The sequence below is a fragment of the Mastigoproctus giganteus genome, chromosome 12, assembly GCF_048544385.1.
Source record: "Mastigoproctus giganteus isolate SK-2022 chromosome 12, ASM4854438v1, whole genome shotgun sequence".
Classification (NCBI taxonomy): Eukaryota; Metazoa; Arthropoda; class Arachnida; order Uropygi; family Thelyphonidae; genus Mastigoproctus; species Mastigoproctus giganteus.
The window spans coordinates 68783629-68796503 of NC_143586.1; the positions used below are offsets into that span (position 1 = coordinate 68783629).

General features: G+C 38.6%; 1 protein-coding gene across 5 annotated transcripts in view; it reads right to left on the reverse strand.

The window, feature by feature from the left end:
• pps (protein partner of snf) overlaps positions 1 to 12875 on the reverse strand; it is a 656065-nt gene that overhangs the window by 326162 nt on the left and 317028 nt on the right. For all 5 annotated transcript variants that reach the window (XM_090386465.1, XM_090386467.1, XM_090386466.1 and 2 more), the window contains one exon: positions 1948 to 4001. In XM_090386465.1, coding sequence (XP_090242591.1) covers positions 1948 to 4001 — 2054 coding nt within the window. The remainder of the gene's footprint in view (positions 1 to 1947; positions 4002 to 12875) is intronic.

The following is a 12875-nucleotide window of genomic DNA, read 5'->3' on the forward strand; positions in this document are numbered from 1 at the left end:
GACAAACGCTGGCAACGTCCACACGCATTACAGCCACAGGCATTTCCTCACCTTGACACAGAGATGTCATTGAGTTACTATGACATTTAAATAGGAATGAAATTGCCACAGTTCATCCCCCCCCCCACTCTGTTATCTCTGCCACATCGGTCAGGAACTACTTATAATCAGGCACTTCACATACAAGATTGGCAGTACACGCCCTCATGCTCCATTCTTAACTGTCAGTTTAACTGAGGAAGGTTGGCAAAACAACCGAAAGCTTTTTGTTTGTATGTATCTAATCTAATATATGTATATTTCCCATTATTAAACTTGTCAAAATCTATTTTTGAATCTGTTTTCGCTCTGTGTTACAGTAATTTTAGTTTCACTACTCTGCTAGTTGGAGCCAAATATGACAGGAAGTCAAAAATTAAGACTTACAGTCATTGGAATATAAATAAATAAATAAAAAAAAAAAGGTATTTTAGAGGCACAAAAATTACCGACTGCACTTTTAATAGAAAAGCATGGATGACAAACAATATTTTTGAAGAATGAATATTAAAACCAGACAAGAATATGTATGACTAAAGGGGAAAAAAAATTGTGTTGATTACTGAAAAATGTCCAGGGCATCCTGTCATTATTCTGTCAAACTTAAAAGTGTGAAGTTGTTGTTTTTACTACAAAACATAAAGTCAAAACTTCAGCCAATAGACATTATTAAAATTTTAAATTTCATTATCGAAAGAGAATATTAATGAAGATCATCAATGCATTACAAAAACACAGAAACCTGGAAGTTAGAATAAACCTTAGAGATCGCATCTCCGAAATGGCAAAAGTTTGGACAAGTGATGTGAGTGAATACAGTATTCAAAATTGTTTTTCAAAAGCAGGATTTGCATTGACTAGAGAAGTTTAACAAAAATGGGATGAACAAGATGAACTGCAGGTTACACAATTGAAACTTTTGGACATCATTAGAATTGTCTGGAAACATCGAAAATCACATAACACTGGATGGTTATGCTATTGTATATCAAGATTTAGATACAACAGAACATTCAAATGAAGATGAAATACTAGTGAACAGTAACAGATGTGACCATGATCATGAAGAAATCAACAATGACACTGAAGATGCATCAGAATAACTCATAGAAAAGCCACCTTGTGAAGAAACGATTCACACTTTTAAAATGCTTCAACTGGGTCTTACGATTTTGTGAAAATGTTCCTGACAATGTTTTCAATACTCTGAATAAATGTGATTTTCTTTGAGAGTAGACGTTTTAATTTTTTTATAAAAAACCCACGATAATTGTGTAAACATGCAATTTAAATAAGTATGTCTTTGAAATAAAATATATTAAAAATTAACATATATTTGTTTTCGTTTTTATTTCTAATCAGGTGATAAATTTCCACTAACACAATATTCTCTGTATAATGAATTTTCTCGCTGGATTTATCAAATTCATTACAAGGAAGTTTGAATGTATTTTGGTTAAGTAACCTATACTGTTATGGACTACAAAATTCATAAGGTAAGATAAAATACAAATAATCTTAATCTAAGTTGCTACTTACATCATCAACAGTTCTTCCAAAAATAAAATAAAGATTAACAAATGGTAACCATTGTCCAGTTGAAAGTTTTTTACATTACAAATAGAAAACTTCTTTCCTATTTTAACTTGAGTTTTGTGCTTTTCCTTACTTTTCTTTACATATTTCTGATTTTAAAAAAAATATGAAAAACTTTTAAAGTTCACAAACTTCAAAAGTCTTTACTCTTATTTTATAAAACCTGTGATCATTAATCAGTGATGAGTGATCAGCAAGAAGTAAATGGTACTCATTAACACATATTACAGGATCATTCTCTAAAATTATACCTAAATATACCTATGGCATCTTTTACACTTGTTAAAAAATTAAAAAAAAAAACATAATTACCTTTCAGATGTTCACTTCTCCTTTTCTTTTTCTTTTTCTTAGTTTTGCTATGATGCCGTTTTTTACCTTCACTCTGAATTTCACCTCCTTTAGACATCTCTTTCCCATGCAAAGTCTTAATTCTTTTTTCAAGTGATTCATCTTTAGTAAAGTTATCGATAAACTTCTTTCCTATTTTAACTTGAGTTTTGTGCTTTTCCTTACTTTCATGTCTCTTTCTTCTAGAAATATCCATTTTGCTTCCTACAGTGCCCTGAAGCTTAGATAAACATAAATCTGCTTTGAGTAACTTTTTATCACTATCTGGAAATTTCACACTGGGAATAGAAATTAATCCTTCTGACAACTTTGTATTGTGCAATAAATCAGAAGGTATAATGAAATAATCTTCTTTCTCTTCCCTTATTTTATTTGAAATACTGCTGTTATTACTATTACTATTATGAATTTGTTTGGGAGAGCATTTTGCTTTTACTTCTTGTTTGGAATGCACCTCAGACATGTCTGAAACAGATTTTAGTGACTCTTTATTGTTTAGAACTGGACACTTTTGTTCAGAAACATTTTCATTTGTTCTTTGATCTCCATCAACCCTAAACACCATATCCTCTTCACAATCACGAAGAATTGCCTCCATTTCGTTATAATCTACACTTTCACTTTTAAAATTACTTTCTACATATGAGTCAAAGATTTCCTTTCTTTTTTCTGCTTCAGCTCTATTTATTTTTAAAGGTTTTTCTTCAATATTCATATAACTTTCTGCCTTGTTTTCAGTGTCATCCTTTTCAAATGATTCAGATATGCTTCCAACCCCAAGGCACTTATCTAATAAATCACCAGCATTAGTCAATTTGAATTCTGAAGAACGTTCTTCTTGGTTAAATTTCATATTGCTTTTTTTATCGGTAGTACTTTTAAAAGAATCTTCAATTTTTGATTCTATCACACATTTGTCTTTTTTATAAGCATCTTGAACAGACTGTTTGATTTTAACCATTACATCAGGCTGACTAAATAATGCTGGTTCAAATAATTCTACACTTGTGGTAGCCAAACTATGACTTTCCCTTTTTACCTGAACTTTCTTCTGAAGTGTATCCTTTGCAATTCCTTTTCCTTTAATGTCAGAAGTTTGCTTTGGAGTGTCTATTTCTCTTTTAATTTTCTTTGGCATTTCCCTTTCTTCCAATAATATTTGTCTATCCCCTAAGGTGCTTTTTACAGCTTTTTTGCTTTGTCTTTCCTCAACATCATTTTTAGAGATATTTCCTTTTAAAACAGAGTGGTCATTACTGCGACACCTGGGAATCCCTTTTCTAATTTTAGAATCTACCATGTCAACTGTCTCTTTGTAATTATTTTCTGTACTACTGGCATCATCATTTTCTAAACTAAGTGTTGATTTTCTTTTCCTTCTGACTATAGAACTCTTCTTTTCTGAGCTGCTTATTTCAGAGTCTACCAATTTACTGATATCAGATTTCTTTTCAATCCCAACTGCTTCCTTCAGAAGTTCACTTGTATCATTTTCTTGATCAGTTTTTCCTTCCTCCTCCTCTCCCTCCCAACCAGATATCTTCCGTTTTCTTCCTTTTGTGAGTTTCTTTATGTTTTGTTTTACAATTATTTCATTTCCCTCTCTAGTCAGTTCTTCTTCATCTTCTTTATCAGCTTTCTCACCCTGTTTCCTCAAACTCCCTTTCAGAGTAATACTTTTCAACTTAACATCTGAAAATAACTCCTCAAGCTTCTCTTCTATATTTTGATTAACTTCATCTGCATGTACTTCACTGTCATCTGCAGTTGGTAATTCTTTCATAGGTATAGGCTGCATTTCAGAATTATCCTGTGGCCCAACTTTCGCTTTGTCCGTTTGCTCCTTCTCATGTCTTTGTAATTCTTCATTTTCTGCTTTAGTTTTTTCAAGCTGCTCTCGCTCTACCTTTTCAATCTGTCTCTGTGATCGCCGTAATGGACATCTATCAAACTGTTCACTTGTTTTATTTTTTAAGTTATCATGTGATGGAGAAAATTCTTCACCAGATAAGCATCTGTAAAAATAATTACGAAATATTCTAATTTAATTTGCAGTCTTTATAGAAAAATCAAACATATTATTTAAAATGTACTTCATTAAATTTAAAAAGAAATGTGATACATTAAACTTAGAATGATGTAAAGTAAAAATGGTTTGATTCAAAAACAATATTGACTTTCAATACAGTTCATGCTTTGCCAAATAAATAAAAAACAAATTTCCTAGAGTCCGATTTCATAATTATAGACGTTTGTATATCTATGGGTAGGGTGGGGAGGGGAAGTGTTTTTATTCTGATCTAGAGTTCTTTTCCATTCAATATGACATGCAATAGACAAATTCATGGGAATTTCTTTTACTATGAAAGTTAAATTTAAATTATGAAAGACAAACTTATGAAGGTTATCCCAAAAGTAATGCATATTGTACACATGCTCCACTCTTATAAGAATTTGAGTCACTGAAGAAATAGTGCTTGCAATAGAAACAAATGTAACTGGGAGTTTGTCCGGGACTCAACTATCTCATGACGCTCCAAGCGATGCGCCCCCAATTTGAGTTCCAGAGCAGAATAGTCAAGTGCATATTGCTCTGGTTCAAAGAGATTTAGTTTTAATGGGGGACTCTATTGTTAGGGAAACAGATAACATACCTTGTAATAAAGATAGGTGAACCAGAACCAGCTTGTGCATGTTTGCTGGAAGCAACGTCAGTGTTGCACCCAGCAAACAAGCACACACACACACACACTATAGTTCTGTTAGACCTGTTTAAGGACATCATTGTTACCAACAGATTGTCAGATTTCAAGGGGGATAAAACAGCATTATTATTCATGTGGGGATAAATGATATTAAAAGAACACGACCTGACAGTTTGTTGATTAAATACAGGGCCATGCTGAAAAAATGCTATGAGTTAGGTCAGAATGTCTATGTGTCTGCAATTCTGCCAAGACATGATAAGAGGGATTATAAGCTGAAAGCCTTTGCATAATCTCAAGACTTGAGGTTCTGCAAAGCTCTGGAAGGGGGAGGGATCAGCATGGTATATCTACGTTGTAGAGATGGTATTCATTTAAACAAAGGAGGTGTAAGGGTTGTTTCCAGCAACACTGAGGATACTCAAAGGTTCGGGGAAATTGCTAGCTGGGGGAGGGGGATAATATAGACATGCATTTGTCTGTTATATCGGTCAAAGTAATGCTTACAGACATCTCAAAAATTCTTGTTTGTTGCCAAAACTGATGTTGGTTGGTTGGTTGGTTTTGATTTTATTGGCGCATTAGCTACTGAGGCTATAATGCGCCAAGACCAAGTCATATATAAAAAATTTTAAACTTTCAGTGACCCAATTACTTAGGTCACTATGTCAAAATATATAACAAATGTATAAAGGATAAATAAATAGAAAATCACAATAAAATGTAAATTTTATATATGAGCAAAAACGTTTATTGATTTTAAAAATCTAAAAACAGCAGACACATCGTCATTGTCGGATAAAATCTGACTGAGTGTATAAGGCTCGGCCGAATGACTAAAAACGGTAAAATATAAATCATGTTCTTGTCTAAAACGTGGACACACGGTTAAAATGTGATGAATAGTTAAAATGGTGCCGCAGTTCTCGCACATAGGACAGTCATCCGCTCTCAGCAGAAAAGCATGTGTAAGATGACTGTGTCCTATGCGGAGACGAGCTAGAACAACTTCCTCTTTGCGGTTCCTGCGTAGACTAGACTGCCAGTGTTGGATTACAGGCTTTATCTGATAGAGCTTGTTTGTGACTTGCTCATGCCAAGATTGTTGCCATTGGGAATGTAATTTAGTTTGTATTAGCTGCCTGTAGTCTGTATAGGGGACTAACAGGCAATAAGTGTTGTGTGGTTCTGGTGATCTGGCCGCAGCATCTGCCAGTTCATTTCCCCTGATCCCAATGTGGCTCGGAATCCAGCAGAAACGGATGTCGAATGAACACTCAAACAGGGAATGTAACGTCTGCCGAATCCGTGTCACAATCGGATGAGGATTATACCTCATCCCCGATAAAGCCTGCAGTGTACTTGAAGAGTCAGTGTATACCATACATCTTTGGTTTTAATGTGATCCAAGGCTAGCTCAATAGCATACAACTCAGCTGTGTATATGCTGCATTCGTGGGGAATCTTCCCAGAGATAGTACTATCTGGAAAGATAGCAGCAGATCCTACAGACAACTCTGATTTCGAGCCATCGGTAAACACAGGCAAAAAATCAGAGTAATCGGATCGGTGGGCAGCATAGAGTTGCTGGTAAACAGATGATGAGGTCCCAGACTTTACCCATTTCTTAAGGGAAAAGTCACAGGATGGGATATGAGCATGCCAGGGTGGAAGAGTTTCTTTTGGTGTTTTTGCAACCTTGTCTACAGTGATGTTAAACTCTCTGAGTAGCTCTTGGACACGAATACCAAAAGGTCGATTGGCAGTCTGACAAGTTTTCCCAACGTGGCTCGAAAACGGGTGTCCACGTAGGATGGTCTGGCAGGGATTTCAACTTTAACGCATAGTTTAAAGACAGCTGCTTACGTCGAAGGGGTAACAGTGGTTCATTTACTTCGACGTATAAGCTCTGGACAGGAGATGTTCGAAATGCTCCAGTAGCAATACGGATAGCCTGATGGTGGACAGGGTCCAACCATCGGAGGACACTATCTCTGGCTGAGGAGAATACCTGGGACCCATAATCTAATTTGGATTGTACAAGTGCACGGTAAAGCCGTAGTAGGGTGCATCGATCTGCTCCCCAACGCATGGAGGAGAGAGAGCGAAGAATATTTAGTCCCCTCGTGCATTTTGTACGAAGTTGTCGAATATGTTCGAGAAAGTTCAACTTTTTAGCAAACACAAGTCCCAAGAATTTTGTGTCTGACACTACTGGAATAACATTTTGTCCGAGCCTTAATTCAGGTTCAGGATGAAGATTACGCTTGCGACAAAAGTGTAAGCAAACGGTCTTCTCCGGCAAGAACCTGAAGCCATTAACAAGTGCCCAGGAATTAAGGCGATCAATGGCTTTCTGCAGTTGTCTTTCAATAACCCTCATGTTGCATGACTGACAAAATATGCTAAAGTCATCAACATAGAGGGCACAGTTTACAGTTGGAGGAAGTTGTTCTGTGATGGAATTTACTTTGATGGCAAAAAGCGTGACACTTAATACTGATCCTTGTGATACTCCCTCCTCTGGCTGAAGGAACGAGAGAGTGAGGATCCCACACGAACTTGGAAAGATCGATTGGCTAAAAAGTTTTGAATAAAAAAAGGGAGATGCCCGCTAAGGCCTAGGCCATGTAAATCTTTAAAATGCCAAATCTCCAAGTTGTGTCATATGCTTTCTCCATGTCAAAGAACACCGACACCAAGTGTTCGCATTTTAGGAAATCATCCCGGATGGATGCTTCCAATCTAATAAGATGGTCCAAAGTGGACCGGTTCCTTCGGAAGCCGCACTGGATGTTGGAGAGAAGGTCATTTGATTCTAGATACCATATTAAACGACAATTAACCATTCTCTCCAGGATTTTGCACAGACAGCTAGTCAGAGCAATAGGACGATAATTGGTGGTGACTTTTGGATCCTTTCCTGGCTTAGGAAAGGCAAGAACGATTGCCTTGCGCCAGGAGTCCGGAAACTGCCCTTCAATAAAGATTCTGTTATACAGAAGGAGCAGACAATCCATAGATTTTGGTGAAAGATGTTTAATCATTTCATAATGGATGCCATCTGGTCCAACAGCACTTACTTTGGAAAGAGTGAGGGCTCTTTTCAGTTCCTCTATAGTGAATGTCCCGTTGTAGGGATAGAGTCCCTTGGACTTAAAATTAAGTGCTTATTTTTCCAGTTTATGTTTCAGGACCAGGAACTCTGGGGAATACGAGGATGTTGTGGAGATGTTAGAGAATGTTTCCCCAAGAGCATTGGCTATTGCAGTTGGATCTGCAATAGTGCATCCATTATAATCTAGGATTGAAGAAGGGTGGGATGTATATTTTCCCTTCATTTTCCGGATTTTATCCCAGACTGCCTTAGAGTTGGTAGACTGGTTAATAGATGATGTAAAACAGATCCACGATTCCTTTTGACTCTGACGACGGATGTAGCGTGCTTTGGCTCTTGCACGTTTGAAGGCTATAAGGTTGTTCGTGGTAGGATATCGCCGAAATATCCCCCACGCTTTGTTTTGAGCCTTTTTTGCTGTTGTGCATTGTGAATTCCACCAAGGTTTGGGAAATGGTGGAAACTGGGCAGATGTTTTTGGAACAGCATTCGCAGCTGCTTGGACAATGATTTCTGTGATTTACTTTACTGCATCATTGATAGGCTCCTGACTGACTGTACTGAGGTCAAAATTTGCCTGATGTTGGAAGGCATTCCAGTCACCGTGATCAAACTTCCACCGTGATAACCTAAAAGGAAGACATGGCCTTCCACTGTGTAACAAGATTATCACAGGGAAGTGATCACTTCCGTATGGATTCTCCTCCACTTCCCAAGTGAGTGAAGGAAGTAGAGAAAGGGAGCAGATAAGAGAGATCAATGGCAGAAAAAGTATGGGTAGGCATGTGGAAGAAGGTGTTTGTTCCAGTATTTAGAAGGGAAAGGTCATTGTCATTGAGTATACGCTCTATGACTCGTCCCCTTCCGGTGATGTTAGCACTACCCCACAGGGTGTTATGTCCGTTAAAATCCCCGAGAAGTAAGAAAGGGGGAAGGCAACTGCGTTAGAAGATCATCAAGGTCTTCCTGGGAGATGTCAGTCCCAGGTGGCAAATAGATAGAGCAGACCGTTAATAAAAATCCCACCGTAAGGCGAATTGCAACAGCTTCTATGCTAGTTGTAATTAGCAAGGGCTTCACTGGGGTCTGGTTACCCACAAGGATAGCCACTTCCCCATGAGCAGAGCCATCAGCAATTCTGTCCTTTCGAAAAATTGTGATGTTGTGCATGGTGGGATCATCATTTGCCTTTAGATATGTCTCCTGCAAGCAAAAGCAAACTGGCTCGTGCTTTTGCAGGAGGGCCTTGATGTCATCAATATTTCGCCGGAATCCATGACAATTCCATTGTAGGAATTTAGCCATTATTTTGGCTTGGTGGGTCCATCAGGCGGCTTCCGAGGTGCTGAGGGCTTACATTTATCAGTCTTGGGTTTATCTTTTTTGGGGACGAATGGACACTGTCCCGTGTCCATTTCTTCCTCCGCAAAGAGTTCCAAGACTGAATCTTCGGGAACCTCCTTCTGCTCGACATCCATGTTTTCTTGGGTACTAGGGGCGAGTTCCCATTTCTTATTCTTTTCTTTCGTAATTACCTTGGTTACTTGTGGAGCATTAGGAGGTACTGATATAGCAGTGGCAGCTGTTTGGTTTTTCTGTGCAGGTTTTTGAGAACTTAAGAGATAACACGCGATGGGAGTGAAAGACTCCTTTGGAGGAATGGTTATGTCCGTCTGAGTTCCGACGGAACATCTCCCTACTACCTTCTGGGCGTAGGTAGGTTTGTTGGTAGTCAGGGGTTTCACCGATTTCCTTGCCTCCTGGTGTGATATATTTAGCTCTGCCTTCAGCCGATGAATTTCTTTTTCTTCTTTCCACCTCTGGCATGCTCGTGAGTAGGCCGGGTGTTCGCCTTCACAGTTAATACAGGTGGGTTTTGCGGCTGAACATGCTGTTGTTTCGTGGTCCTTTGCACCGCATCGAGCGCATGCAAGGACTCCACGGCAGGCCATTTGAGAATGTCCATACTTCTGGCATTTAAAACACCGTAAAGGGTTCGGAACGTATGGACGCACTGAACAATTGATGTATCCAGCTTTAATCTCGTCAGGAGGTTTAGGAGAGTTAAAAGTCAGGATAACGCTCCTGGTTTTAACAATTTTTCCATCCTTTCGCGCAGTAATTCTCATGACGGCAATAACTCCCTGTGGTTTTAATTCGGAGCAGATTTCCTCCTCGGTTATGTCGAGAAGGTCCCACTCCGAAATGACACCTCTCGATGAATTGAGTGTTCTGTGTGGTGTCACTGTTATGGGTACTCCTCCGATTGATGTTACTCGGAGTAGATGTTCCGATTGCCTGTCATTTTTAGTTTCAATTAAAAGGTCTCCAGAACGAAGCCTCTTAACTGATTTGGGTGAACCTGCTAACCCATCTAACCCTTTTTGAATAAAAAAAAGGGCGACATTTTACCAATCGATGTTTCATTGGTAGAACGCATGATTAAGAACCTTGGGACTGGCCCTGGTGGTAATTCGGTTCGCTGCCTCTTTTTAGCAATAATGCTATCTGCATCTTTTTCAATGGTTTCAGACAGGGACCGGGTTTGGGCCCCTGAAGAAGTTAGTTTATCAGGATTCATGTAAATTTTAAGTGGTTCAGTGTCCGGGCTCCCCACCCACCACGGAGCCCAAAGGGACGCCCACTACCCGGCATGCAATAAATGCGCTCGGGAGTGGAACGCCAGGGCTACCCAGACACTATACCTGCACCGCCGCGAGCCTGAATCCTGTCCCTCGGACCATGAGGGTAAGGGCGTGGCATTGATACGGTTGACCCTCGCAGGCGAGCCTACTAGCCGATTGATCCTAGCCTGGCCTTCCAGGACCTCCCGTCTTGTCGAAGCAGGGGCCAAATTGGTATATTGAAGCTGGGCCCCTCAACCACCAGGATCCCCCTTTCTGAATTTCCACGGGTCGCAGCGCACGGCAAACACGCCGGATTCCATTGATGTAAGCCTGGAACCTGGGCTGTGGGCGTTGGATCCCAGTGATGCTAGTCTGGAAGTCCAGCAGCGTCACTGGGAGGTCCCCTCACCACGTACAGGTGCCCACGTCGAGGGGGCCAAAACTGATATTAGCAAGCTGTTCTGAGGGTGGCAAAGTTTCAGATGAAACAAGCCCAAATAACTTCAATGGGTGTATCAGGGAAGTAAACTATAGAAGGATACTCATCTTAACACTGTCTACACTAATGGCAGGAGCGCTGTCAACAAAATGGGTGAATTCAAATTTCTGGTTAGGACAACTAACCGTTACATATAAGGGCTAACAGAAATGCCACCAGGAAAATATGGATGACAAGTTCCACTATGGCATGTATAATGTATTTAAGAAGAATAGAAAAGAAACAAGAAGTGGTGGGACAGTGCTGTTTATCAAAAGAAGCTCGAGTACAAAAAAAACTTTTGATGATTGGGAAGTTACACCTGCCAGCATAGAATATGGGTGGTTTGAGTTAGTGGGAAACAAAGATATAATGAGAGTGGAGGGTAATCTACAGATCAGAAGGTTGTGAAGAGTATGATGAGCTTCTATATATGCAGATCAAATGGACAAAGCAAGTGTGAATGCCTTATTATTGGTGACTTCAATCTTACCCTAATTAACTGGAATAGTGGGAGAAACTCGAAATGGGGTACACAAGTTTTAAATAAATTAGTTGATTATTATTTATAAGAGCATGTTAGAGAAAATACTAGAGGTAAGAATATTCTTCAACTTATCATTACTCAAGAATCAGATGCCATCAGAGGTCTTACAGAACAGGAACAATTGGCTTGTAGTGATCATGTGGTCATTAGTTGGAAAATGAAGAAAGATGTTGAAGTAGTTAAAGGTAAAAGTACCAGTTTTAATTTCAGAAAAGGGACTATGACAGTTTAACACTTTTTTTTTTTTGTTAGTTGTTGGCACATCGGCTTCTGTGGCAATATTGCACCTCCCAAGGTTTTTGCATTTTCTACTCTGATCCAAGTCAGCACAGTTTAACAGACTACATGACATCTATTAATAGGGTGTATTACAGAAGGAAGGCAAATATATTAAAATTATGGAATACTTTTAAAGCAATAATCAGAGAAGCTAGAACACACATATACAGTAGATTCTGGTTATTTGGACCACCAGTTAATCGGGGCAACCGTTTATTTGGGGCAAATCTTAAGAACCAATTGAGAAAATAGCTAGGGTTTACTTCACTTAATTGGGACAAAATGCCGTTTAATCAGGGCAGGAGACCACAGCACTGAAGATTACCCTACGATCGTCTCCGACCGTACCACGTAGTTCGGTCGGATTTCTGGAGGTCACAACCATAAAACAATAAAAACAATTAGCAGTCACCTGTTTATTGGGCTTTTGTGTTAGTGAAATCTATCATAAACTGATAGTAAACTCGATCTTATTGAATTTGCAATAATACCGACAGCTGGAATTCTGTGGATTATTATGGTAAAGCGTGTTTACACTTCTATGGCATTTTCAATCATATAAAAAAAATAATTTTCAGAATCTTCTTTTCATTCCTATTTTTAAAGCTTCGTAATTTGTTACATGTTCTCACTTGCATGTATTGTGTTATTTGCAATTTGTGTGTGCCGTGTTCTTTGTTATTGATTGCTTATCTTTATACAGTTTTAAATTTTAACCCCCACCCACAAATGACAGTGAACAGAAATGTCAACTAGTTTAGTTAGTATGTACATATTACAGTGCGTATTAATACTTCCGAATTTCACGTATCATTTAATTTTTTAATTGGTAAGGTAATAAAGGGTAAATTTGTATTTAATATATCTTTACTTTTATAGCCAGTGGATAATATTCCTCCTATTTTCACTAATTAGAATCACGGTTTCACTAATTAGATCACGTTTGTGAATTGAATTAAAATTCAATTCACAAACATGATCACAATGACCGGCGCTTATTACACATCGTATAGTGAAGGGTACTTTACAATGGTGACTCCATTGTAACGTGATATGATTGTACAGTGAACCAATTGTAAAGGGGGGCGGGGGAGGAACTGTATTTTTAACTATTTACGTGAAACTTCAGATAATT